The 27,820-nt window shown below is 57.3% G+C and overlaps 1 protein-coding gene across 2 annotated transcripts in view; it reads left to right on the top strand.

The window, feature by feature from the left end:
* LOC139276207 (lebercilin-like protein) overlaps nucleotides 1-27,820 on the top strand; it is a 242,903-nt gene that overhangs the window by 173,550 nt on the left and 41,533 nt on the right. For both annotated transcript variants that reach the window (XM_070893834.1, XM_070893835.1), the window contains one exon: nucleotides 26,131-26,233. In XM_070893834.1, the coding sequence (XP_070749935.1) occupies nucleotides 26,131-26,233 (103 nt within the window). The remainder of the gene's footprint in view (nucleotides 1-26,130; nucleotides 26,234-27,820) is intronic.

Raw genomic sequence — 27,820 nt, forward strand, 5'->3', positions numbered from 1 at the left:
GGAGTGCGGCGGGCGGAGTGCTGCGGGCGGGAGCGGAGTGCGGCGGGCGGAGTGCTGCGGGCGGGAGCGGAGTGCGGCGGGCGGAGTGCGGCGGGCGGAGTGCGGCGGGCGGGAGCGGAGTGCGGCGAGCGGAGTGTGGCGGGCGGGAGCGGAGTGCGGCGAGCGGAGTGTGGCGGGCGGGAGCGGAGTGCGCCGTGTGGAGTGTGGCGGGCGGGAGAGGAGTGCGGCGGGCGAAGTGTGGCGGGTGGGAGCGGAGTGCGGCGGGCGGAGTGCGGCGGGCGGGAGCGGAGTGCGGCGGGCGGAGTGTGGCGGGTGGGAGCGGAGTGCGGCGAGTGGAGTGCGGCGGGCGGGAGCGGAGTGCGGCGGGCGGAGTGTGGCGGGTGGGAGCGGAGTGCGGCGGGCGGGAGCAGAATGCGGCGAGTGGAGTGCGGTGGGCGGGAGCGGAGTGCGGCGGGCGGAGTGCGGCGGGCGGGAGCGGAGTTCGGCGGGCGGAGTGCGGCGGGCGGGAGCGGAGTGCGGCGAGCGGAGTGCGGCGGGCGGGAGCGGAGTGCGGCGGGCGGGAGCGGAGTGCAGCGAGCGGAGTGCGGCGGGCGAGAGCGGAGTGCAGCGGGCGGAGTGCGGCGGGCGGGAGCGGAGTGCGCCGAGCGGAGTGGGGCGGGCGGGAGTGGAGTGCGGCAGGCGGAGTGCGGCGGGCGGGAGCGGAGTGCGGCGGGCGGAGTGCGGCGGGCGGGAGCGGAGTGCGGCGAGCGGAGTGCGGCGGGCGGGCGGGAGCGGAGTGCGGCGGGCGGAGTGCGGCGGGCGGGAGCGGAGTGCGGCGGGCGGAGTGCGGCGGGCGGGAGCGGAGTGTGGCGGGCGGAGTGCGGAGTGCGGCGGGCGGGAGCGGAGTGCGGCGGGCGGAGTGCGGCAGGCGGGAGCGGAGTGCGGCGGGCGGAGTGTGGCGGGCGGGAGCGGCGGGCGGAGTGTGAAGGGCGGGAGCGGAGTGCGGCGGGCGGGAGCGGAGTGCGGCGGGCGGAGTGCGGCAGGCGGGAGCGGAGTGCGGCGGGCGGAGTGTGGCGGGCGGGAGCGGCGGGCGGAGTGCGGCGGGCGGGAGCGGAGTGCGGCGGGCGGAGTGCGGCGGGCGGGAGCGGAGTGCGGCGGGCGGAGTGCGGCGGGCGGGAGCGGAGTGCGGCGGACGGGAGCGGAGTGCGGCGAGCGGAGTGTGGCGGGCGGGAGCGGAGTGCGGCGAGTGGAGTGCGGCGGGCGGGAGCGGAGTGCGGCGGGCGGAGTGTGGCGGGTGGGAGCGGAGTGCGGCGGGCGGGAGCAGAGTGCGGCGAGTGGAGTGCGGTGGGCGGGAGCGGAGTGCGGCGGGCGGAGTGTGGCGGGCGGGCGGAGTGCGGCGGGCGGGAGCGGAGTGCGGCGGGCGGAATGCAGCGGGCGGGAGCGGAGTGCGGCGGGCGGAGTGCGGCGGGCGGGAGCGGAGTGCGGCGGGCGGAGTGTGGCGGGCGGGAGCGGAGTGCGGCGAGCGGAGTGTGGCGGGCGGGAGCGGAGTGCGCCGAGTGGAGTGTGGCGGGCGGGAGCGGAGTGCGGCGGGCGGAGTGTGGCGGGTGGGAGCGGAGTGCGGCGGGCGGGAGCAGAGTGCGGCGAGTGGAGTGCGGTGGGCGGGAGCGGAGTGCGGCGGGCGGAGTGCGGCGGGCGGGAGCGGAGGGCGGAGTGTGGCGGGCGGGAGCGGAGTGCGGCGGGCGGAGTGCGGCGGGTGGGAGCGGAGTGCGGCGAGTGGAGTGCGGCGGGCGGGAGCGGAGTGCGCCGAGTGGAGTGTGGCGGGCGGGAGCGGAGTGCGACGGGTCGAGCGGAGTGCGACGGGTCGAGCGGAGTGCGGCAGGCTGAGCGGAGTGCGACAGGCGGGAGCGGAGTGCGACAGGCGGATGTGGAGTTCGGCGGGCGGGAGCGGAGTGCGGCGGGCGGAGTGTGGCGGGCGGGAGCGGAGTGCGGCGAGCGGAGTGTGGCGGGCGGGAGCGGAGTGCGGCGGGCGGAGTGTGGCGGGCGGGAGCGGAGTGCGACAGGCCGGAGCGGAGAGCGACAGGCGGTAGCGGAGTGCGACAGGTGGGTGTGGAGTGCGACGGGCGGGAGCGGAGTGTGACGGGCAGAGTGTGGCGGGCGGGAGCGGAGTGTGAAGGGCGGAGTGCGGCGGGCGGGAGCGGAGTGTGAAGGGCGGAGTGCGGCGGGCGGGAGCGGAGGGCGGCGGGCGGGAGCGGAGTGCGACAGGCCGGAGCGGAGTGCGACAGGTGGGTGTGGAGTGCGACAGGTGGGTGTGGAGTGCGACAGGCCGGAGCGGAGTGCGACAGGCCGGAGCGGAGTGCGACAGGTGGGTGTGGAGTGCGACGGGCGGGAGCGGAGTGTGACGGGCAGAGTGTGGCGGGCGGGAGCGGAGTGTGAAGGGCGGAGTGCGGCGGGCGGGAGCGGAGGGCGGCGGGCGGGAGCGGAGTGCGGCGGGCGGAGTGCGGCGGGCGGGAGCGGAGTGCGGCGGGCGGAGTGCTGCGGGCGGAGTGCGGCGGGCGGAGTGCGGCGGGCGGAGTGCTGCGGGTGGGAGCGGAGTGCGGCGGGTGGAGTGCTGCGGGCGGGAGTGGAGTGCGGCGGGCGGAGTGCGGCGGGCGGAGTGCGGCGGGCGGAGTGCGGCGGGCGGGAGCGGAGTGCGGCGGGCGGGAGCGGAGTGCGGCGAGCGGAGTGTGGCGGGCGGGAGCGGAGTGCGGCGGGCGGAATGCGGCGGGTGGGAGCGGAGTGCGGCGGGCGGGAGCGGAGTGCAGCGAGCGGAGTGCGGCGGGCGGGATCGGAGTGCGGCGGGCGGAGTGCGGCGGGCGGGAGCGGAGTGCAGCGAGCGGAGTGCGGCGGGCGGGAGCGGAGTGCGGCGGGCGGAGTGCGGCGGGCGGAGTGCGGCGGGCGGGAGCGGAGTGCGGCGGGCGGAGTGCGGCGGGCGGAGTGTGGCGGGCGGGAGCGGAGTGCGGCGAGCGGAGTGTGGCGGGCGGGAGCGGAGTGCGGCGAGCGGAGTGCGGCGGGCGGGAGCGGAGTGCGGCGGGCGGAGTGTGGCGGGTGGGAGCGGAGTGCGGCGGGCGGAGTGTGGCGGGCGGGAGCGGAGTGCGGCGGGCGGAGTGTGGCGGGTGGGAGCGGAGTGCGCCGAGTGGAGTGTGGCGGGCGGGAGCGGAGTGCGGCGGGCGGAGTGTGGCGGGTGGGAGCGGAGTGCGGTGAGTGGAGTGCGGCGGGCGGGAGCGGAGTGCGGCGGGCGGAGTGTGGCGGGTGGGAGCGGAGTGCGGCGGGCGGGAGCAGAGTGCGGCGAGTGGAGTGCGGTGGGCGGGAGCGGAGTGCGGCGGGCGGAGTGCGGCGGGCGGGAGCGGAGTGCGGCGGGCGGAGTACTGCGGGCGGGAGCGGAGTGCGGCGGGCGGAGTGCTGCGGGCGGGAGCGGAGTGCGGCGGGCGGAGTGCGGCGGGCGGAGTGCGGCGGGCGGGAGCGGAGTGCGGCGGGCGGGAGCGGAGTGCGGCGGGCGGAGTGTGGCGGGCGGGAGCGGAGTGCGGCGAGCGGAGTGTGGCGGGCGGGAGCGGAGTGCGCCGTGTGGAGTGTGGCGGGCGGGAGAGGAGTGCGGCGGGCGAAGTGTGGCGGGTGGGAGCGGAGTGCGGCGGGCGGAGTGCGGCGGGCGGGAGCGGAGTGCGGCGGGCGGAGTGTGGCGGGTGGGAGCGGAGTGCGGCGAGTGGAGTGCGGCGGGCGGGAGCGGAGTGCGGCGGGCGGAGTGTGGCGGGTGGGAGCGGAGTGCGGCGGGCGGGAGCAGAATGCGGCGAGTGGAGTGCGGTGGGCGGGAGCGGAGTGCGGCGGGCGGAGTGCGGCGGGCGGGAGCGGAGTTCGGCGGGCGGAGTGCGGCGGGCGGGAGCGGAGTGCGGCGAGCGGAGTGCGGCGGGCGGGAGCGGAGTGCGGCGGGCGGGAGCGGAGTGCAGCGAGCAGAGTGCGGCGGGCGAGAGCGGAGTGCAGCGGGCGGAGTGCGGCGGGCGGGAGCGGAGTGCGCCGAGCGGAGTGGGGCGGGCGGGAGTGGAGTGCGGCAGGCGGAGTGCGGCGGGCGGGAGCGGAGTGCGGCGGGCGGAGTGCGGCGGGCGGGAGCGGAGTGCGGCGAGCGGAGTGCGGCGGGCGGGCGGGAGCGGAGTGCGGCGGGCGGAGTGCGGCGGGCGGGAGCGGAGTGCGGCGGGCGGAGTGCGGCGGGCGGGAGCGGAGTGTGGCGGGCGGAGTGCGGAGTGCGGCGGGCGGGAGCGGAGTGCGGCGGGCGGAGTGCGGCAGGCGGGAGCGGAGTGCGGCGGGCGGAGTGTGGCGGGCGGGAGCGGCGGGCGGAGTGTGAAGGGCGGGAGCGGAGTGCGGCGGGCGGGAGCGGAGTGCGGCGGGCGGAGTGCGGCAGGCGGGAGCGGAGTGCGGCGGGCGGAGTGTGGCGGGCGGGAGCGGCGGGCGGAGTGCGGCGGGCGGGAGCGGAGTGCGGCGGGCGGAGTGCGGCGGGCGGGAGCGGAGTGCGGCGGGCGGAGTGCGGCGGGCGGGAGCGGAGTGCGGCGGACGGGAGCGGAGTGCGGCGAGCGGAGTGTGGCGGGCGGGAGCGGAGTGCGGCGAGTGGAGTGCGGCGGGCGGGAGCGGAGTGCGGCGGGCGGAGTGTGGCGGGTGGGAGCGGAGTGCGGCGGGCGGGAGCAGAGTGCGGCGAGTGGAGTGCGGTGGGCGGGAGCGGAGTGCGGCGGGCGGAGTGTGGCGGGCGGGCGGAGTGCGGCGGGCGGGAGCGGAGTGCGGCGGGCGGAATGCAGCGGGCGGGAGCGGAGTGCGGCGGGCGGAGTGCGGCGGGCGGGAGCGGAGTGCGGCGGGCGGAGTGTGGCGGGCGGGAGCGGAGTGCGGCGAGCGGAGTGTGGCGGGCGGGAGCGGAGTGCGCCGAGTGGAGTGTGGCGGGCGGGAGCGGAGTGCGGCGGGCGGAGTGTGGCGGGTGGGAGCGGAGTGCGGCGGGCGGGAGCAGAGTGCGGCGAGTGGAGTGCGGTGGGCGGGAGCGGAGTGCGGCGGGCGGAGTGCGGCGGGCGGGAGCGGAGGGCGGAGTGTGGCGGGCGGGAGCGGAGTGCGGCGGGCGGAGTGCGGCGGGTGGGAGCGGAGTGCGGCGAGTGGAGTGCGGCGGGCGGGAGCGGAGTGCGCCGAGTGGAGTGTGGCGGGCGGGAGCGGAGTGCGACGGGTCGAGCGGAGTGCGGCGGGTCGAGCGGAGTGCGGCAGGCGGGAGCGGAGTGCGACAGGCGGATGTGGAGTTCGGCGGGCGGGAGCGGAGTGCGGCGGGCGGAGTGTGGCGGGCGGGAGCGGAGTGCGGCGAGCGGAGTGTGGCGGGCGGGAGCGGAGTGCGGCGGGCGGAGTGTGGCGGGCGGGAGCGGAGTGCGACAGGCCGGAGCGGAGAGCGACAGGCGGTAGCGGAGTGCGACAGGTGGGTGTGGAGTGCGACGGGCGGGAGCGGAGTGTGACGGGCAGAGTGTGGCGGGCGGGAGCGGAGTGTGAAGGGCGGAGTGCGGCGGGCGGGAGCGGAGTGTGAAGGGCGGAGTGCGGCGGGCGGGAGCGGAGGGCGGCGGGCGGGAGCGGAGTGCGACAGGCCGGAGCGGAGTGCGACAGGTGGGTGTGGAGTGCGACAGGTGGGTGTGGAGTGCGACAGGCCGGAGCGGAGTGCGACAGGCCGGAGCGGAGTGCGACAGGTGGGTGTGGAGTGCGACAGGTGGGTGTGGAGTGCGACGGGCGGGAGCGGAGTGTGACGGGCAGAGTGTGGCGGGCGGGAGCGGAGTGTGAAGGGCGGAGTGCGGCGGGCGGGAGCGGAGGGCGGCGGGCGGGAGCGGAGTGCGGCGGGCGGAGTGCGGCGGGCGGGAGCGGAGTGCGGCGGGCGGAGTGCTGCGGGCGGAGTGCGGCGGGCGGAGTGCGGCGGGCGGAGTGCTGCGGGTGGGAGCGGAGTGCGGCGGGTGGAGTGCTGCGGGCGGGAGTGGAGTGCGGCGGGCGGAGTGCGGCGGGCGGAGTGCGGCGGGCGGAGTGCGGCGGGCGGGAGCGGAGTGCGGCGGGCGGGAGCGGAGTGCGGCGAGCGGAGTGTGGCGGGCGGGAGCGGAGTGCGGCGGGCGGAATGCGGCGGGTGGGAGCGGAGTGCGGCGGGCGGGAGCGGAGTGCAGCGAGCGGAGTGCGGCGGGCGGGATCGGAGTGCGGCGGGCGGAGTGCGGCGGGCGGGAGCGGAGTGCAGCGAGCGGAGTGCGGCGGGCGGGAGCGGAGTGCGGCGGGCGGAGTGCGGCGGGCGGAGTGCGGCGGGCGGGAGCGGAGTGCGGCGGGCGGAGTGCGGCGGGCGGAGTGTGGCGGGCGGGAGCGGAGTGCGGCGAGCGGAGTGTGGCGGGCGGGAGCGGAGTGCGGCGAGCGGAGTGCGGCGGGCGGGAGCGGAGTGCGGCGGGCGGAGTGTGGCGGGTGGGAGCGGAGTGCGGCGGGCGGAGTGTGGCGGGCGGGAGCGGAGTGCGGCGGGCGGAGTGTGGCGGGTGGGAGCGGAGTGCGCCGAGTGGAGTGTGGCGGGCGGGAGCGGAGTGCGGCGGGCGGAGTGTGGCGGGTGGGAGCGGAGTGCGGTGAGTGGAGTGCGGCGGGCGGGAGCGGAGTGCGGCGGGCGGAGTGTGGCGGGTGGGAGCGGAGTGCGGCGGGCGGGAGCAGAGTGCGGCGAGTGGAGTGCGGTGGGCGGGAGCGGAGTGCGGCGGGCGGAGTGCGGCGGGCGGGAGCGGAGGGCGGAGTGTGGCGGGCGGGAGCGGAGTGCGGCGGGCGGGAGCGGAGTGCGGCGAGTGGAGTGCGGCGGGCGGGAGCGTAGTGCGGCGGGCGGGAGCAGAGTGTGGCGGGTGGGAGCGGAGTGCGGCGAGCGGAGTGCGGCGGGCGGGAGCGGAGTGCGGCGGGTGGGAGCGGAGTGCGACGGGTCGAGCGGAGTGCGACGGGTCGAGCGGAGTGCGGCAGGCTGAGCGGAGTGCGACAGGCGGGAGCGGAGTGCGACAGGCGGGAGCGGAGTGCGGCGGGCGGGAGCGGAGTGCGGCGGGTCGAGCGGAGTACGGCAGGCTGAGCGGAGTGCGGCGGGTCGAGCGGAATGCGGCGGGCTGAGCGGAGTGCGGCGGGTCGAGCGGAGTGCGGCGGGCGGGAGCGGAGTGCGGCGGGTCGAGCGGAGTACGGCAGGCTGAGCGGAGTGCGGCGGGTCGAGCGGAATGCGGCGGGTCGAGCGGAGTGCGGCGGGCGGGAGCGGAGTACGGCGGGAGCGGAGTGCGGCGGGTCGAGCGGAGTGCGGCGGGCGGGAGCGGAGTACGGCGGGAGCGGAGTGCGGCGGGAGCGGAGTGCGGCGAGCGGAGTGTGGCGGGCGGGAGCGGAGTGCGCCGAGCGGAGTGTGGCGGGCGGGAGCGGACTGCGGCGGGCGGAGTGTGGCGGGCGGGAGCGGAGTGCGCCGAGTGGAGTGTGGCGGGCGGGAGCGGAGTGCGCCGAGTGGAGTGTGGCGGGCGGGAGCGGAGTGCGGCGGGCGGAGTGTGGCGGGCGGGAGCGGAGTGCGGCGGGCGGAGTGTGGCGGGCGGGAGCGGAGTGCGCCGAGTGGAGTGTGGCGGGCGGGAGCGGAGTGCGGCGGGCGGAGTGTGGCGGGCGGGAGCGGAGTGCGGCGGGCTGAGCGGAGTGCGGCGGGTCGAGCGGAGTGCGACGGGTCGAGCGGAGTGCGGCAGGCTGAGCGGAGTGCGACAGGCCGGAGCGGAGTGTGACAGGCGGGAGCGGAGTGCGACAGGCGGGAGCAGAGTGCGACAGGCGGGTGTGGAGTGTGACGGGCAGAGTGTGGCGGGCGGGAGCGGAGTGTGAAGGGCGGAGTGTGGCGGGCGGGAGCGGAGTGCGGCGGGTCGAGCGGAGTACGGCAGGCTGAGCGGAGTGCGGCGGGTCGAGCGGAATGCGGCGGGTCGAGCGGAGTGCGGCGGGCGGGAGCGGAGTACGGCGGGAGCGGAGTGCGGCGGGTCGAGCGGAGTGCGGCGGGCGGGAGCGGAGTACGGCGGGAGCGGAGTGCGGCGGGAGCGGAGTGCGGCGGGCGGGAGCGGAGTACGGCGGTAGCGGAGTGCGGCAGGCGGGAGCGGAGTGCGGCGGACGGGAGCGGAGTACGGCGGGAGCGGAGTGCGGCGGGCGGGAGCGGAGTGCGGCGGGCGGGAGCGGAGTACGGCGGGAGCGGAGTACGGCGGGTCGAGCGGAGTGCGGCGGGCGGGAGCGGAGTACGGCGGGAGCGGTGTGCGGCGGGTCGAGCGGAGTGCGGCGGGCGGGAGCGGAGTACGGCGGGTCGAGCGGAGTGCGGCGGGTCGAGCGGAGTGCGGCGGGCGGGAGCGGAGTACGGCGGGAGCGGAGTGCGGCGGGTCGAGCAGAGTGCGGCGGGCGGGAGCGAAGTACGGCGGGTCGAGCGGAGTGCGGCGGGTCGAGCGGAGTGCGGCGGGCGGGAGCGGAGTGCGGCAGGCTGAGCGGAGTACAGCGGGTCGAGCGGAGTGCGTCGGGCGGGAGCGGAGTACGGCGGGAGCGGAGTGCGGCGGGCAGGAGCGGAGTACGGCGGGAGCGGAGTGCGGTGGGCGGGAGCGGAGTGCGGCGGGCGGGAGCGGAGTGCGGCAGGCTGAGCGGAGTGCGGCGGGTCGAGCGGAGTGCGGCGGGCGGGAGGGGAGTATGGCGGGAGCGGAGTGCGGCGGGTCGAGCGGAGTGCTGCGGGCGGGAGCGGAGTGCGGCGGGCGAGAGGGGAGTACGGCGGGAGCGGAGTGCGGCGGGCGGGAGCCGAGTGCGGCGGGCGGGAGCGGAGTACGGCGGGAGCGGAGTGCGGCGGGCCGAGCGGAGTGCGGCGGGCGGGAGCGGAGTACGGCGGGAGCGGAGTGCGGCGGGCCGAGCGGAGTGCAGCGGGCGGGAGCGGAGTACGGCGGGCGGGAGCGGAGTGCAGCGTGTCGAGCGGAGTGCGGCGGAGAGTCCTTTTCACTCGGGAATCTTCGGATCCCGAGTTGTGCGCACGCACATGCTGCTGTGAAGCCCTGCCCCCCTGAGAGGCTCCGACGAGAGGCCAGAGACTGTTTGGGGTTCCTGAGCCAGGTATGAGTTTAACCTTAAATGTATTTTTTAATGTAGTTCTCCAAATTATTACTTATTTTAATAGTGAATGTGCTTTCAATGCGTGGAGGACTGTATGTTGGTGTCTGATCCCATGCTGTATAACGTAATGTCCATAGTTAATACTTTTAATTGTGTGTCCATTATTTGTATATTTCCTATTCACCAGACAATCCTCTGAAAGGTGCATCAATGTTTCTCTACTCTCCCTGCCAATCATGACATTGTGGGACAGCCTGAGATCGTTGTGTGTGTGGGGGGGTGGGGGGGAGATAGGTGTGGAAGTGTAATCACTGCGGGTGGGGTGATCGCTGCGGGGGATCGCTCCAGGAGGTAGATTGATCCGGGGGGGTGGGGGGTGGTGAGAGAGACTGAGGTGTAGGAGAGACTGGGGGGTGAGAGACAACATTTTTATTAAAGTTAAAGATGATCTGTCAGCTCTGTCTACATACCGCCCACTGAAGATCGATTTAAAACTACCTTTTCCAGGACGGTCGACAGCTCCAGTGGTATGTTGATGGTAAGTCATGAATTTTGTAACTTTCGGCGGTATGTTGGCGGTCTGCATTGGCAGACGGTGTGCATACCGCCCGGCAGTATGTCTCTGATGAATTTTCCGCTGGGCGGTATATGGGCAGCATGTAGGTGTTTTTTTATGAATTTAGTAATTTTGGCTGGTATGCCGGTGGTACGCAGGCAGTATGTTGACCAATTTCAGCCACTATACCTCTAGAAATAATCCCTAGGTTTGCTATTTTATGGCCTTGCTAACCTGTGTCACAACTTTTAGTGATTTGTGTATTTGTACTCAGAGATCCCTTTGTTCCTCTTTACCACCTGGACTCTCACCCACCAAGTAATAAGTGACCTCCTTATTCTTCCTACCAAAATGTAATACCTCACATTTATCTGTGTTGAACTTCATTTGCCAATTATATGCCCATTCTGTAAGTTTATTAATGTCCTCCGGTAATTTGTTGCAGGACTCCTCAGTTTTGACTATCCCCCTCAATTTGGTGTCATCCGCAAATTTAGAAATTGTGATTTTGATTCCAAAGTTTAAATCGTTAATATAAATTTAGTAAGTTCACCTTCAGTGGGCAACTGAGCTATACAGAACTGGAAGAACCCTGGTTTGATCCCTGGTTTGTGCTGAGTTCGCTGATCTTAGTCAGGATGGCACTACAGCCCCAACAATTGGGCTAAAAGGGATGGAATCAACTAGGGTTATTAGAACATCAGAACATGAGAACATAAGAAATAGGAGCAGGAGTAGGCCATACAGCCCCTCGGGCCTGCTCCGCCATTTAATAAGATCAAGGCTGACCCGATCATGGACTCAGCTCCACTTCCCTGCCCGCTCCCCAAAATCCCTTTATTCCCTTATTGCTTAAGAAACTGTCTATCTCTGTCTTAAATCTACTCAATGACCCAGCTTCCACAGCTCTCAGAGGCAGTGAATTCCACAGATTCACAACCCTCTGAGAGAAGAAATTCCTCCTCATCTCAGTTTTAAATGGGCGGCCCCTTATTCTAAGATGATGTCTCCCAGTTCTCTCTGGATCCACCTTGTCAAGCCCCCTCATAATCTTATACATTTCAATAAGATCACCTCTCATTCTTCTGAATTCCAATGAGTAGAGGCCCAACCTAATCAATCTTTCCTCGTAAGTCAACCCACTCATCTCAGGAATCAACCTAGTGAACCTTCTCTGAACTGCCTCCAAAGCAAGTATATCCTTTCGTAAATATGGAAACTAAAACTGCACGCAGTATTCCAGGTGTGGCCTCACCAATACCCCGTATAACTGTAGCAAGACTTCCTTGCTTTTATACTCCATCCCCTTTGCAATAAATGCCAAGATTCCATTGACCTTCCTGATCAATTGCAGTATCTGCATACTAACCTTTTGTGTTTCATGCACAAGTACCCCCCAGGTCCCGCTGTACTGCAGAACTTTGCAATTTTTCTCCATTTAAATAATAACTTGCTCTTTGATTTTTTTTCTGCCAAAGTGCATAACCTCACAGTTTCCAACATTATACTCCATTTGCCAAATGTTTACCCATTCACTTAGCCTGTCTACTTGCTTTGGAGGCAGTTCAGAGAAGGTTCACTAGGTTGATTCCGGGTTGAGGGGGTTGACTTCTGAAGAAAGGTTGAGTAGGTTGGGCCTCTACTCATTGGAGTTCAGAAGAATGAGAAGTGATCTTATCGAAATGTATAAGATTATTAGGGGGCTTGACAAGGTGGATGCAGAGAGGATGTTTCCACTGATAGGGGAGACTAGAACAAGAGGGCATGATCTTAGAATAAGGGGCCGCCCATTTAAAACAGAGATGCAGAGGAATTTCTTCTCTCAGAGGGTTGTAAATTTGTGGAATTCACTGCCTCAGAGAGCTGTGGAAGCTGGAACATTGAATAAATTTAAGACAGAAATAGAGAGTTTCTTGAGCGATAAGGGGATAAGGGGTTATGGGAAGCGGACGGGGAAGTGGAGCTGAGTCCAGGAGCAGATCAGCCATGATCTTATTGAATGGCGGAGCAGGCTCGAGGGGCAGTATGGCCTACTCCTGTTCCTATTTCTTATGTTCTTACGTCTATGTCCTTTTGCAAATTTTTTGTGTCCTCCTCACACATTGTTTTTCTTCCCATCTTTGTATCGTCAGCAAACTTGGCTACGTTACACTCGGTCCCTTCTTCCAAGTCATTAATATAGATTGTAAATAGTTGGGGTCCCGGCACTGATCCCTGCGGCACCCCAATAGTTACTGATTGCCAACCCAAGAATGAACCATTTATCCCGACTTTCCGTTTTCTGTTTGTTAGCCAATCCTCTATCCATGCTAATATATTACCCCCAACCTCGTGAACTTTTATCTTGTGCAGTAACCTTTTATGTGGCACCTTGTCAAATGCCTTCTGGAAGTCCAAATACACTACATCCACTGGTTCCCCTTCATCCACCCTGTTCGTTACATCCTCAAAGAATTCCAGAAAATTTGTCAAACATGACTTCCCCTTCATAAATCCATATTGACTCTGCCTGACCGAATTATGTTTTTCTAAATGTCCTTCTACTGCTTCTTTAATAATGGACTCCAACATTTTCCCAACCACAGATGTTAGGCTAACTGGTCTATAGTTTCCTGCTTTTTGTCTGCCTCCTTTTTAAAATAGGGGCATTACATTTGCGGTTTTCCAATCTGTTGGGACCTCCCCAGAATCCAGAGAAAGTTGGTAAATTACAACCAATGCATCCACAATCCCTGCCGCTACTTCTCTTAAGACCCTAGGATGCAAGCCATCTGGTCCAGGGGATTTATTTGCCTTTAGTCCCATTATCTTACTGAGTACCGCCTCCTTAGTGATTGTGATTGTGTTAAGTTCCTCGCCCCCCCATAGCCCCTTGACTATCAACTGTTGGGATATTGTTAATGTCCTCTACGTAAAGACTGATACAAATTATTTGTTCAGAGTTTCTGCCATCTCCATGTTCCCCATTACTAATTCCCTGGTCTCATCCTCTAACGGACCAACATTTACTTTAGCCATTCTTTTCCTATTTATATACCTATAGAAACTCATGCTATTTGTTTTTATATTTCGTGCTAGTTTGCTTTCATAGTCTATCTTCCCTTTCTTAATCATTTTTTTAATCATTCTTTGCTGGCTTTTAAAAGTTTCCCAATCTTCTGTCCTCCCACTAGTTTTGCCCACTTTGTATGCCCTTGTTTTTAATTGAATACCGTCCTTTATTTCTTTAGTTAGCCATAGATGGCTATCTTTTCTTTTACACCCTTTCCTCCTCACTGGAATATATTTTTCTTGAGTTGTGAAATACCTCCTTAAATGTACGCCATTGTTCATCAACTGTCCTACACTTTAATCTATTTTCCCAGTCGACTTTAGCCAACTCTGCCCTCATACCTTTGTAGTCTCCTTTCGCACCTGAATTTGAAATTCAACCATGCTATGATCACTCATTCCAAGAGATCCTTTACTAGAAGATTGTTTATTAATCCTGTCTCATTACACAGGACCAGATCTAAGATAGCCTGCCCCTTGGTTGGTTCCATTACATACTGCTCAAGGAACCCATCCCTTATGCACACTATGAACTCTTCCTCAAGGCTACCCATACCCAATTTGATTTGTCCAATCAATATGGAGGTTAAAAACACCCATGATTATTGCTGTTCCCTTTTTACAAGCCCCCACTATTTCTTGGTTTATACTCCGACCAACAGAGTTGCTACTGTTAGGAGGCCTATAGACTACGCCCACCAGTGACTTTTTCCCCTTATTATTCCTTATCTCCACCCAAACTGATTCAACATCCTGATCATTTGAGCCAATATCATTTCTCACTATTGCAGTGATTCCATCCTTTATCAACAGAGCTACCCCACCTCCTTTTCCTGACTATCTGTCCTTTCAGATTATCATGTACCCCTGAATGTTTAGTTCCCAGTCCTGGTCACCTTGCAACCACTTCTCTGTAATTGCTATCAAATCATACTGATTTGTATCTATTTATGCCATTAACTCATCTATGTTGTTACGAATGCTATGTGCATTTAGACAAAGAGCCTTTAAATTTGTTTTTTTACCCTTTTTTCCTGCTTGTTTCTTCTCTCGTTCAAACTCATTTTCTTTATTTTTGCTTTCTAATTTCAGCTTTACTCCCCTTCCTACTGAATCTATTTTCAGGTTCCCATCCCCCTGCCAAGCTAGTTTAAACCCTCCCCAACAGGACTAGTAAAGCCCCCCCGCAAGGATATTGGTCCTGGCTCTGTTGAGGTGCAACCCGTCCGGTTTGTACTGGTCTCACCTCCCCTAGAAGCGGTCCCAATGCCTCAGGAAACTAAAGCCCTCCCGCCTGCACCACCTCTCCAGCCATGCATTCATCTGCTCTATCCTTTTGTTTCTGTACTCACTAGCTCGTGGCACTGGGAGTAATCCGGAGATTTGAAGTCCTGCTTTTTCATTTCTCTCCTAGCTCCCTAAACTCTACCTGAAGGACCTCATCCTTATTTCTACCTATGTCTTTGGACCAGATATGGACCATGACCTCTGGCTATTCATCCTCTCTCCCCAGAATGCCCTGCAGCTGCTCGGTGACATCCTTGCCCCTGGCACCATGGAGGCAACGTACCATCCTGGAGTCACGTCTGCCGCCGTAGAAACGCCTGTCTGCTCCCCTAACTATTGAATCCCCTGCCACTATAGCTCTTCCATTCTTCTTCCTCCGCACCCCCCCCCCCCACTCCCCGTGCAGCTGAGCCACACGTGATACTGTAGATTTGGCTCTGGCTGCACTCTCCAGAGCCACTGTCACCCTCACCAGTACTCAGAACAGAGTACTGGTTGGAGAGTGAGATGGACTCAGGGGATTCCTACACTACCCGCCTAGTCCTCCTCTTCTGCTCCTATTGCTGCTGATTGCTATCTGTTGACTCCTGCAGGCAAGTGTGTGCGTGTGTATACATGCGCATGGGCACCAATTGTGGATAGAATAAGCCCCCTCCCCACTGACAGGTTGAATAACCCGTTGACATGCACTGCCTAGGCTTATACATGAAGACTACGCAGGGATGAGGTACCAGAGGGTGATGAGATTCCCGGCATGAACCAATGTCTTTACAAAAAGAACTTGTTCAAGTCAAGTTAAATGATGCACTGATGTGGAGTAGTACTTCCTGTTCATTTTGTACTATTACTTGTTTGAATTAAGTGAGTGCTCTTCGAACAGCTTTTCTTACTGTTCACCTTACTGTTAAATAAAGCAGTTTAACACTTTGAACCTCGCCTCATCTCACCAAGTGTTTGCTCAGTCTACCTTCGATGCGATTGAAAATGTACACTCGCAAAAAACACAAATATTCAGTCCAGCTCACAAGGAGATCTAAAAGCTAACAAAGTAGAAATACCAAATCTAAAAATGTTGACCAGATCAAAAGAGGCAGAGGCAGAAATGATGAGCTAGAAATTGCATAGCGCATCGTTTGGGGAGATAACTTTTCAGGGAACGCAAAAGTAGCACCAGGCAGAAAAGATTTTTTGATCCCGGGAACTTCTACTTCAGCACTCCAAGAGGGAAGTGGGGAGCTAAATCAAGCACTATCACTTCCCTTAGAGCGCTAAAGTCAGTGATGGGGCGGTATCAGCAGAGCACTGAACAATGTTCCGTGCAGTGCTGCCCTCTTTGGAGGCTTCTTCCCTTGCTTAAAGGGAAGGGCCAATGTTGGTGTGAATCAATCTTCATCTTATCTCTGTGGGCCATGTTACCTGTGCTAGGTGCATGCCAGCCCCAAGCACTCTAAAGCTGACGAATTGTGGGGTCCAAAAAAAGCAAACAACACCAGACTGGGGAGATTTATCAATTTTGGCCTACCTGACTACCACTGCCTTTAAATATCGCTGGGCAGTAAAAAACAGTTTTCAGATCGCCAGCTTCTCGCCCATGCTCAAACTGTTATATATGTGGACTTGTATTTACACTGTACAGTCACCAGAGGGCTCATCCCTGGAGTCCCAAGGGATCCCATAATTCCTTGGTAGCACAGGTATTTAAGGAGGCTTTGCAGGTTGGAGAGGCACTCTGGAGACCTGCAATAAAAGACTACGGTCACACTTTACTTTGCGCTCACAGAGTTCAGTCTGACTCTTTCTCCATACACTTGGACAGGTTAGGTGAGTGGACAAACGCGTGGCAGATGCAGTATAATGTGGATAAATGTGAGGTTATCCACTTTGGTGGCAAAAACACGAAGGCAGAATATTATCTGAATGGCGGCAGATTAGGAAAAGGGGAGGTGCAACGAGACCTGGGTGTCATGGTACATCAGTCATTGAAAGTTGGCATGCAGGTACAGCAGGCGGTGAAGAAGGCAAATGGTATGTTGGCCTTCATAGTTAGGGGATTTGAGCATAGGAGCAGGGAAGTCTTACTGCAGTTGTACAGGGCCTTAGTGAGGCCTCACCTGGAATATTGTGTTCAGTTTTGGTCTCCTAATCTGAGGAAGGGCGTTCTTACTATTGAGGGAGTGCAGCGAAGGTTCACCAGACTGATTCCCGGGTTGGCAGGACTGACATATGAGGAGAATTGGATCGACTGGGCCTGTATTCACTGGAAGTTAGAAGAATGAAAGGGGATCTCATAGAAACATATAAAATTCTGACGGGACTGGACAGGTTAGATGCAGGAAGAATGTTCCTGATGTTGGGGAAGTCCAGAACCAGGGGACATAATCTAAGGATAAGGGGTAAGCCATTTAGGAGATGAGGAGAAACTTCTTCACTCAGAGAGTTGTTAACCTGTGGAATTCCCTGCCGCAGAGAGTTGTTGATGCCAGTTCATTGGATATATTCAAGAAGGAGTTAGACATGGCCCTTACGGCTAAATGGATCAAGGAGTATGAAGAGAAAGCGGGAAAGGGGTACTAAGGTGAATGATCAGCCATGATCTTATTGAATGGTGGTGCAGGCTCGGAGGGCCGAATGGCCTTCTCCTGCACCTATTTTCTATGTTTCTATGTTTCTATGTTTCTACAACAACTGGTGACGAGATACAGATAGTGAACCCAAAGATGCAGAGAACAGTGGGCATCCTGGAGACATTTTCGGAGGGAGATGATTGGGAAATTTTTGTGGAGCGACTCGACCAATACTCCGTGGCCAACAAGCTAGATGGGGAAGAGAGCGCTGCCAAATGAAGGGCAATCCTCCTCACCATCTGTGGGGCACCAACATATGGCCTCATGAAGAGTCTGCGCACTACAGCGAAACCCATGGAGAAATCGTACGATGATTTGTGCACACTGGTCCGAGAGCATTTGAACCCGAAGGAAAGCGTTCTGATTGCGAGGTACCGGTTCTACACCTACATAAAGTCTGAAGGCCAGGAAGTGGCGAGTTATGTCACCGAGCTAAGACGCCTTGCAGGACATTGCGAATTTGAAGGACATTTGGAGCACATGCTCAGAGACTTTTTCGTACTTGCCATTGGCCACGAAACCATACTTCGCAAACTTTTAACTGTAGAGAGACCCCAACCTTGAGTAAGGCCATAGCGATAGCCCAGGCATTCATTGCCACCAGTGACAATACGAAGCAAATCTCTCAGCACACAAGTGCTGCGACAAGTACTGTGAACAAAGTGATGATGTTTTCAAATCGTAACGTACAGGGCAGGTCACACATACCTGCAGCTGCACATCCGCAGATGACTCAGAGTCAACCATCAAGGGTGATGAATACAAGGCCATTTACACCTTGTTGGCACTGCAGGGGTGATCATCGTTTCCATTCATGCTGATTCAAGGAGTACGTTTGCAAGGGCTGTGGAACAATGGGACACCTCCAACGAGTGTGCAGGCGAGGTACAAAGCCTCTTAAACCTGCAAGCCACCATGTTGCAGAGGACAGATCCACGGAGGATCACGATGAACCAGAGCCTCCGATCGAGGAAGCAGAGATACATGGGGTGCACACATTCACCATGAATTGTCCCCCGATAATGCTGAATGTTGAACTAAATGGACTCCCGGTGTCAATGGAGCTGGACACAGGCGCGAGCCAGTCCATCATGGGCAAAAAGACTTTCGAAAGGTTGTGGTGAAACAAGGCCTCAAGGCCAGTCTTAACACCAGTTCGCATGAAACTAAGAGCTTCCATGAAAGAACTGATTCCTGTAATCGGAAGTGCTACTGTAAAGGTCTCCTACGATGGAGCGGTGCACAAGCTACCACTCTAGGTGGTACCGGGCGATGGTCCCACGCTGCTCGGCATGAGCTGGCTGGGAAAAATACGCTGGAACTGGGACGATGTCCGAGCGCTATCGCCCGCTGACGACACTTCGTGTGCCCAGATCTTAAATCAATTTCCTTCGCTGTTTGAACCAGGTAACGGGAAATTCCATGGAGATCCATCTAATTCCGGGGGCGTGACCCATCCATCACAAGGCGAGAGCAGTACCGTACATGATGAGAGAGAGAAAGGGTAGAGATCGAGCTAGACCAGCTGCAAAGAGAGGGCATCATTTCCCCGATCGAGTTCAACGAGTGGGCCAATCCTATCGTCCCAGTCCTCAAGGGAGACGGCACCGTCAGAATCTGTGGCGATTACAAAGTAACTATCAATCGTTTCTCCCTGCAGGACCAATACCCACTACCAAAGGCCGACGACCTCTTTGCAACACTGGTGGGAGGAAAGACGTTCACGAAGCTGGATCTGACTTCAGCCTACATGACGCAGGAACTGGAGGAATCATCAAAGGCCCTCACCTGCATCAACACGCACAAAGGTCTTTTTGTTTATAACAGATGCCCATTTGGAATCTGATCAGCGGTAGCGATATTCCAGAGAAACATGGAAAGTTTACTGAAGTTGGTCCCGCACACCGTGGTCTTCCAGGACGACATCTTGGTCACAGGTCAGAACACAGTCGAACACCTGCAGAACCTGGAGGAGGTTCTTAGTCGACTCAACCGCATGGGGCTCAGGTTAAAACGTTCGAAGTGCGTTTTCCTGGCACCTGAAGTGGAGTTCTTGGGAAGGAGTATTGCGGCGGACGGCATCAGGCCCACCAATGCGAAGACGGAGGCAATCGAGAATGCACCGAGGCCACAGAACGTGACGGAGCTGCGGTCGTTTCTGGGACTCTTGACCTACTTTGGTAACTTCTTACCGGGTCTCAGCACACAGCTAGAACCACTACATGTTTTACTACGAAAAGGGGGTGAATGGGTTTGGGGCAAAAGCCAAGAAAATGCGAGAAAATTGTTATGCTCAAACAAATTGCTTGTGTTGTATGATCCATGGAAGCGTTAGGTACTAGCATGTGATGCGTCATCAGATGGCGTCGGGTGTGTATTGCAACAAGCTAATGATTTTGGGAAACTGCAACCGGTTACTTATGCATCCAGGAATCTGTCTAAGGCTGAGAGAGCCTACAGCATGATTGAAAAAGAAGTGTTAGCGTGTGTCTATGGGGTAAATAAAATGCATCAATACCTGTTTGGGCTAAAATTCAAATTGGAAACTGACAATAAGCCACTTATATCCCTGTTTTCCGAGAGTAAAGGGATAAATACCAACGAATCGGCCCGCATCCAGAGATGGGCGTTCACGTTGTCCGCATACAACTACGCCATCCGCCACAGGCCAGGCACAGAAAACTGCGCCAATGCTCTCAGTAGGTTACTATTATCCACCACGGGGGTGGAAATGGCGCAGCCCGCAGATCTAGCCATGGTTATGGAAGCATTTGAGAGTGAGCAATCACCCGTCACTGCCCGACAGATCAAAATCTGGTGCTTCACGGTCCCAGTGGAAATACAGGAAGAGATAAAGCCATTCCAGCGGTGCAAAGATGAAATGTCTATACAGACACACTGCCTTCTGTGGGGCAATCGAGTAGTGGTTCCCAAGAAGGGCAGAGACACCTTCATCAATGACTTCCACAACATCCACCCAGGCATCATAAAGATGAAAGCGAAAGCCAGATCCCATGTGTGGTGGCCCAGTATCGGTGCGGATTTAGAGTCCTGCGTTCACAGATGTAATACATGCTCGCAGTTAAGCAATGTACCCAGGGAGGCGCCGCTAAGTTTATGGTCTTGGCCCTCCAAACCGTGGTCTAGGCTACACGTCGACTATGCAGGACAGTTCTTGGGTAAAATGTTCCTTGTGGTTGTCGACGCGTGCTCCAAGTGGATTGAATGTGAGATAATGTCGGCTAGCACGTCCGCTGTCACTACTGAAAGCCTGCGGGCCATGCTTGCCACACACGGCTTACCCGATGTCCTGGTGAGCGACAATGGGCCATGTTTTACCAGTACTGAGTTCAAAGGATTCAGGATCCGTAATGGGATTAAACGTGTCACATCTGCCCCATTTAAACCAGCGTCCAATGGTCAGGCAGAGAGAGCAGTGCAAACCATCAAGCAAGGCTTGAAGAGGGTAACTGAAAGCTCACTGCAAATTCGCCTATCCCGAGTCCTGCTTAGCTACCGCATGAGACCCCACTCACTCACTGGGATCCCACCTGTTGAACTGCTCATGAAAAGAGCACTTAAGACAAGGCTCTCGTTAGTTCACCCTGATCTACATGAACAGGTAGAGAGCAGGTGGTTTCAACAAAGTGCATAACATGATAGTGCAAATGTGTCACACGAGATTGAAATCAATGATCCTGTATTTGTATTAAATTATGGACAAGGTCCCAAATGGCTTCCCGGCACTGTCGTGGCCAAAGAGGGGAGCAGGGTGTTTCGGGTCAAACTTTCAAATGGACTCATTCACCGGAAACACTTGGACCAAATCAAACTCAGATTCACAGACTATCCTGAGCAACCCACCTTGGATCCTACCTTTTTTGATCCCCCAACATACACACCAGTGGCAACCGGCTCCACAGTTGACCACGAAGCAGAACCCATCATCCACAGCATCCCAGCAGGGCCCAACACACCAGGCAGCCCAGCAAGGCCAGTTGCACAGCAGCCCAGTGAGAGCCCAACAAATGATTCAACAACACCAGCTTTCACACCGAGACGATCAATCAGGGCAAGAAGGGCCCCAGATCGACTCACATTGTAATAGTTATACTATTGACTTTTGGGCGGTGGGGGGAGGGGGGGGCGGACTGTTGTTATTTATGTGGACTTGTATTTACACTGTACAGTCACCAGAGGGCTCATCCCCTGGAGTCCCAAGGGATCCCATAATCCCTTAGGAGCACAGGTATTTAAGGAAGCCTCACAGGTTGGAGAGGCACTCTGGAGACCTGCAATAAAAGATTAAGGTCACACTTTACTTTGAGCTCACAGTGTTCAGTCTGACTCTTTCTCCATACACAACACAAACCACCTAGTCTCCACTTTTGAAAATGGGCGTTACCGCAAGCAATATAAAATGGGCAGTAGCGTTAAATTTTTTAGACCTTCTGCCGTAAAGTTTGGCCGTCCTTAGCAACAACATGGCAACGCTCGATTCCTGTGATTCTAGAGGTCAAGGGTCACCATGTCATGCGCAGAAGAAGAGACAGAGAGAGAGGGTGCTCAGAGGGACTGAAGGCGTGGCTGGGTGTGGTGTGGCTGCTTTGGGAGGAAGGAGGGAGACTTTGGGGCTTCACAGCAAGTAGGCAAACAAAAAGTAGCTGTTACCAGCCACATATTTGACCGAATTTGGCCTATAATAGAGAGAGAGGAGGAGGCATCACAGCACGCTGTGGAGACTGACGCTGGAAAGAGCAGTGAGGTGGGAGAGGAGCACATTGGAGGCCGCAAAAGAGCCAGAAGGTTCTCGGACGAGGCAAATACCTCCCTCCTGCAGGAGGGCGAGTTACGCTGGGGTGATTTGACACAGGGAGGGCATGGGAAGCCCACCCCAAAGGCCAGCCAGAGGATATGGACCGAGATAGCAGAGCTGGTCTCGTCGACGACCAACGAGATATGTGAGGGCAACCGATGCCGCAAACGATGGAACGATCTTGTGGGATCTGCAAGCGTAAGTATTACATTTATTTACATGTACTTATGTATTTATATAATTTGATTTGTAAAAGTCATGAGTGACTTGGGAAAGAGTGACCATAATATGGTTAATACAGAGACTAGGATCCTGAACTTAAGGAAAGGTAACTTCGATGGTATGAGACATCAATTGGCTAGAATAGACTGGCAAATGATACTTAAAGGGTTGATGGTGGATAGGCAATGGCAAACATTTAAAGATCTACAACAATTGCACATCGCTGTCTGGAGTAAAAATAAAACGGGGAAGGTGGCTCAACCGTGGCTAACAAGAGAAATTAAGGATAGTGTTAAATCCAAGGAAGAGGCATATAAATTGGCCAGAAAAAGCAGCAAACTTGAGCACTGGGAGAATTTTATAATTCAGCAGAGGCGTACAAAGGTTTTAAGTGGGAGGGGGAAAATAGAGTGTGAGAGGAAGCTTGCGGGAACATAAAAACTGACTGCAAAAGCTTCTATAGATATGTGAAGAGAAAAAGATTAGTGAAGACAAACGTAGGTCCCTTGAAGTCAGATTCAGGTGAATTTATAATGGGGAACAAAGAAATGGCGGACCAGTTAAACAAATACTTTGGTTCTATCTTCACGAAGGAAGACACAAATAACCTTCTGGAAATACTAAGGGACTGAGAGTACAGTGAGAAGGAGGAACGGAAGGAAATCCTTATTAGGCGTTAGGGAAATTGATGGGATTGAAGGCCGATAAATCCCCGGGGTCTGATAGTCTGCATCCCAGAGTAATTAAGGAAGTGGCCCTAGAAATAGTCGATGCATTGGTAATCATTTTCCAACAGTCTATCGACGCTGGATCACTTCCTATGGACTGGAGGGCAGCTAATGAAACACCAATTTTTAAGAAAGGTGGGAGAGAGAAAATGGGTAATTATAGACCGGTTAGCCTGACATCAGTACTGGGGAAAATGTTGGAATCAATTATTAAAGATGAAATAGCAGCGCATTTGGAAAGCAGTGACAGGATCGGTCCAAGTCAGCATGGATTTATGAAAGGGAAATCATGCTTGACAAATCTTCTAGAATTCTTTGAGGATGTGACTAGTAGAGTGGACAAGGGAGAACCAGTGGATGTGGTGTATTTGGACTTTAAAAAGGCTTTTGACAAAGTCACACACAAGAGATTGGTGTGCAAAATTAAGGCACATGGTATTGGGGGAATTGTACTGACTTGAATAGAGAATTGGTTGGCAGACAGGAAACAGAGGGTCGGGATAAAGGGGTCCTTTTCAGAATGACAGGCAGTGACTAGTGGGGTGCCGCAGGGCTCAGTACTGGGACCCCAGCTATTTACAATATACATTAATGATTTGGATGAAGGAATTGAGTGCAATATCTCCAAGTTTGCAGATGACACTAAGCTGGGTGGCAGTGTGAGTTGTGACGGGGACGCTAAGAGGCTGCAGGGTGACTTGGACAAGTTAGACGAGTGGGCAAACGCATGGCAGATGCAGTATAATGTGGATAAATGTGAGGTTATCCACTTTGGTGGCAAAAGCACAAAGGCAGAATATTATCTGAATGGCGGCAAATTAGGAAAAGTGGAGCTGCAACGAGACCTGGGTGTCATGGTACATCAGTCATTGAAAGTTGACATGCAGGTACAGCAGGCGGTGAAGAAGGCAAATGGTATGTTGGCCTTCATAGCTCGGGGATTTGAATATAGGAGCAGGGAGGTCTTACTGCAGTTGTACAGGGCCTTAGTGAGGCCTCACCTGTAATATTGTGTTCAGTTTTGGTCTCCTAATCTGAGGAAGGAGGTTCATGCTATTGAGGGAGTGCAGCGAAGGTTCACCAGACTGATTCCCGGAATGGCAGGAGTGACATATGAGGAGATACTGGATCGACTGGGCCTGTATTCACTGGAGTTTAGAAGGACGAGAGGGGATCTCACAGAAACATATAAAATTCTGACGGGACTGGACTGGTTAGATGCGGGTAGAAAGTTCCCGATGTTGGGGAAGTCCAGAACGAGGGGACGTAGTCAAAGGATAAGGGGTAATCCATTTAGGACTGAGATGAGGAGAAACTTCTTCACTCAGAGAGTTGTTAACCTGTGGAATTCTCTACTGCAGAGAGTTGTTGATGCCAGTTCGTTGGATATATTCAAGAGGGAGTTAGATATGGCCCTTATGGCTAAAGGGATCAAGGGGTATGGAGAGAAAGCAGGAAAGGGGTACTGAGGTGAATGATCAGCCATGATCTTATTGAATGATGGTACAGGCTCAAAGTTCCGTATGGCCTACTCCTGCACCTATTTTCTATGTTTCTAGCTTATGTGAGGTCTTGCACTTTTACCGGGAATGTTTTATTCAAAGCCTGCGATCACGGTGTATGTCTTTAGGTAAAGAATGATAATAATCATAATAATCATGATTACATCTGTCGGTTATGTGTTGTATCAGTGTCTGCTACAGCACCTAGCAATGATATCACGCAATGATCTCATGCCATGTCGTCCTGTCACCTTTTACAGAAGCTATTGATGATGAGGTCCATGCAGAGGTGAACGGGTAGGGGCCACCAGTCCCCAGCGACATCACAGAGATGGAGGAGCGAGTGCTCGCACTCCTGGGGAAGCACCCCTGGACAGCCACAGACGCATCTGCAGAGCCTGAAGTGATGCCACGTGAGTAAAGCTTACACCATTGCATCATGTAAAATCTATAGATGCCACACCCACTCATATCCGAACAATCATATATGATAGATGATTTCTAAAAGTGTCATAGAAATAATGCTGGCCTAATGAAAATCATTGCAATGCACATTGTGTTGATGGTCATGAAATGTGATGTCTGCGATGATTTTGATAGCGGTGGTGCTTTTGTCGTGCATATGCTGTGTGTCGTGGACTCACCTTGTCACCCTTCTCCTCTAATAACCTCATTTGTGTTTTTCAGCTCAGCCAGCAGCATGGCCCCAGACAAGACCACAGATGCCAGAAGGTGGGGGCGCGGGGCCGGACTCGCCAGACGATCCTACGTCTGGTGCTGAGGAGCTCCGATTCTCGCCCGTCAATCCACTGGGTCTGTTCTCCATGGATGAGAGCGCGGACTTCGAAGAATCTGCATCGCCACGCTCCAGAAGCCATTCCACCCCAAGGCCATTTAATGGTCCTCTGGTCATTCCCGCCTCCACTCTGGAGGTACCAGCCCCAAGCACCTCTCCACTGGGCACCCCATTTGTCCTCAGGACGCGCCGACCCCGCGGAGGCCTCGTGGACATGGCAGGTCTGTTCCACGAGCGCGACATGACAGTGGAGTGATGGTACAGTTGTCCAGCAGGTCTGTAGACATTGGTGACCAGCTCATCGAAGCATTGGGGAGCATATCCCAACAGCTGGCCACGATGACTGAGTACATTCTGCGCATGGCGGTGTCCCTGGATGCGATAGTCAGGAACACTGCTGCCACAGGCCTCCCAGTGGTCGCTGAGCGCGGCACTCCACCCCTAGGTTCCGCACCACAACTGCGAACGACATATGAGAGCAAGGATCAAGATCCTGCTTCTGCATCAGAGAATGTTGCCCCCTCGGCACCCCCCGTTCCCATATCCATGCAACGACTGCATCTGCTTTCATTACCCCCCATGTCATTTCAGCGGTAAAATGGGCGTTAAGTGGGCATTAAGCATGCAAAAAAAGTGGCGATTCTAGCCCATAGTCTTAGAATAAGGGGCTGCCAATTCAAAACTGAGATGAGGAGAAATTTATTCTCTCAGAGGGTTGTAAACCTATGGAATTCTCTGCCCCAGAGAGCTGTGGAGGTTGGGTCATTGAATATATTTAAGGCAGATACAGATTTTGGAGTGATAAGGGAGTAAAGGTTTATGGGGAGCGGGCAGGAAAGTGTAGCTGAGTCCATGATCAGTTCAGCCATGATCTTATTGAATGGCGGAGCAGTCTCAAGGGGCCGTATGGTCTACTCCTGCTCCTGTTCCTTATGTTCTTATATGCAATTTTCAGAATAGATCATTGGATAGATATCAGGAGCAGAGAATGCTGTTAAATTTTCCTGTTCCTCACCTGAGCGACACTGAAGCTAACTGTAGCGTCCACTACAACTACTCCCAGTTGAGATCTGCTAACTTAACACAGACCAGAGATGGGACTGAGAATCTTCCTGGTCTACATTTGCCCACTCACCCATCAGGCAACCCCTACTTTTAATGTTTTATTAAATTGCTATCATTGCAGTGTTTGGATAGGTTTACACTGAATAAAATGCTTCAGTATGGAGCTTTGTATTTTTATTTTTATTTTCTCTCATATGTTTAATTGAAGTGGGACTCCAGAGGAGAATGGCAGTGGCTGTGTGAAGCCTAGTCACATGACACAGCTTAGGACAGTTGAAAGTAATCCCACGATAAATGTGGTGCCACAGTGCTGTTATCACGTTGCCCCAGAGGCCACATTCTTCATAGGTATAAAAAAAGTTCTAAAATAAATTACTATTTTCAATGCAATAACAGGAAACACCAAAAGAAGTTGACGATGAAGATTACAAAGCAGCAAAAGGACAACTCGGAAAGGAAGACAGTGAAATGGAATGCGAGGCAGAGAGATTAAGAAAAGGTAAGCCTTCGGTTTATTTTAGAATTGAGTGGTGCTAACTCACATAGACTGTACGCAATCAGTCATATGAGATGGCTTGAGAGTCAATTACATCTAATAGTTTTTAAAAATGTGAGCTCTAAAATGCTGCACCACAGAAAGTGCTTGTTTCTAAAGATCTCTACACAGGATTTCTACTGGTGGACTGGGGAGAGAGAGACGCTGAACTGATGCAAGATTCTTCACCACAGGAAGGTAGGTGAAGTCGGGGGTGGGAGTGGCAGGGAGGGGGAAGAGAGTAACTGTCATGTATTCAACCAGCATTGTAACCCATGTATAGTCTGACCCAAGTTGTACACTGTGAGAACAATGACCACAAGGTGGTAAACTTGTGGGAGACACTCCTAACCTGGACCTTCAGACAAAAAAGTGCTAAGGAATAAAGGACAGGTCACAGACTGACCTTCTCTCAAGCATGAGCCTCGTGTGCATTTATACTGTATAGTAAGGACGTATCAATGGCGACGAGAAACTGGGATTTAAACCATGTGAGCATGGCCACTAGAAGAACAGACAAGAGGTACTGTGTTAAGGAATGGTTGGGACAGAGATTCAACATTGTTAAAGCAGCACACAGTTCTCCAGGCAGACAAGGGCAATCGGACATGCCCCAACAGGTAGTCGAACCCAGAGGGGGAGTTCGACAGAGACAATGGCAAGCTGAACGGAGATTCACGCCATTGCAAGGGACAATGCGGCCAGTAATGGGGCCATCAACACCTGTTAATGGTGCACTCAAGGACAATCACAGGGGCAGTCAGAGATGATCGACTGGCAAGAGACCTTTTGTTTTCAACAGCAGCTCATGTTGGAGGCGTGGAGGCACACACTCAGCCGGAGTTTGCAGAGCTGAGCAAAATACCTGCAGAAATTGCAGAAATAAACGCTGGGGGAAATCGCTGGAAGCTGAAGTTCAGCGATTTCATGTGGAGCACGTATACAGTTCATACACCAGGGCGCCACCGATAATGATGAAAGTGCTCCTCAATGGCATCCCAGTATTAATGGAGCTAGACACAGGGGCCAGCCAGTCCCTGATGGGTATCAAACGCTTCGTAAATTTGTGGGCGTCCAAGGCCAAGAGGCCAAAATTATCGCCGAATGACGCACAGCTACAAACATACACAAAGGAGATCATTCCGGTGTTAGGCAGCGCCACGGTAGTCATGACCCACAAAGATTCGGAGAACAGGTTGCCACTCTGGGTTGTCCTGCACTACTGGGGAGGAGTTGGCTTGCTGTCATGAGCAGGAAATGGGGCGATGTCAATGCAATTTCCTCTGTGGAGCGAGTATCATGCTCACAGATCCTGGACAAATTTGACTCATAGGGCCCAAGTTTCCACAAGAAAAAAAACGGGCGCCCCTCCGAGCTGGGCGCCCGTTTTTCGCGCCTAAAACAGCGCCTAAAAAAATCCTCGGTATTCTCCACCGACTTACAGGTCCTGTGGCACTCGGCGCAGCCGGCACGAGCTGTGGGGGGGGCGGAGCCAGGTCCCTGCGCTGAAAACAGTGCCGGGACCTCTGCACATGCGCGCTATAGTCGGCA

Source organism: Pristiophorus japonicus, chromosome 11, assembly GCF_044704955.1.
Source record: "Pristiophorus japonicus isolate sPriJap1 chromosome 11, sPriJap1.hap1, whole genome shotgun sequence".
In the NCBI taxonomy this organism is placed as follows: domain Eukaryota; kingdom Metazoa; phylum Chordata; class Chondrichthyes; family Pristiophoridae; genus Pristiophorus; species Pristiophorus japonicus.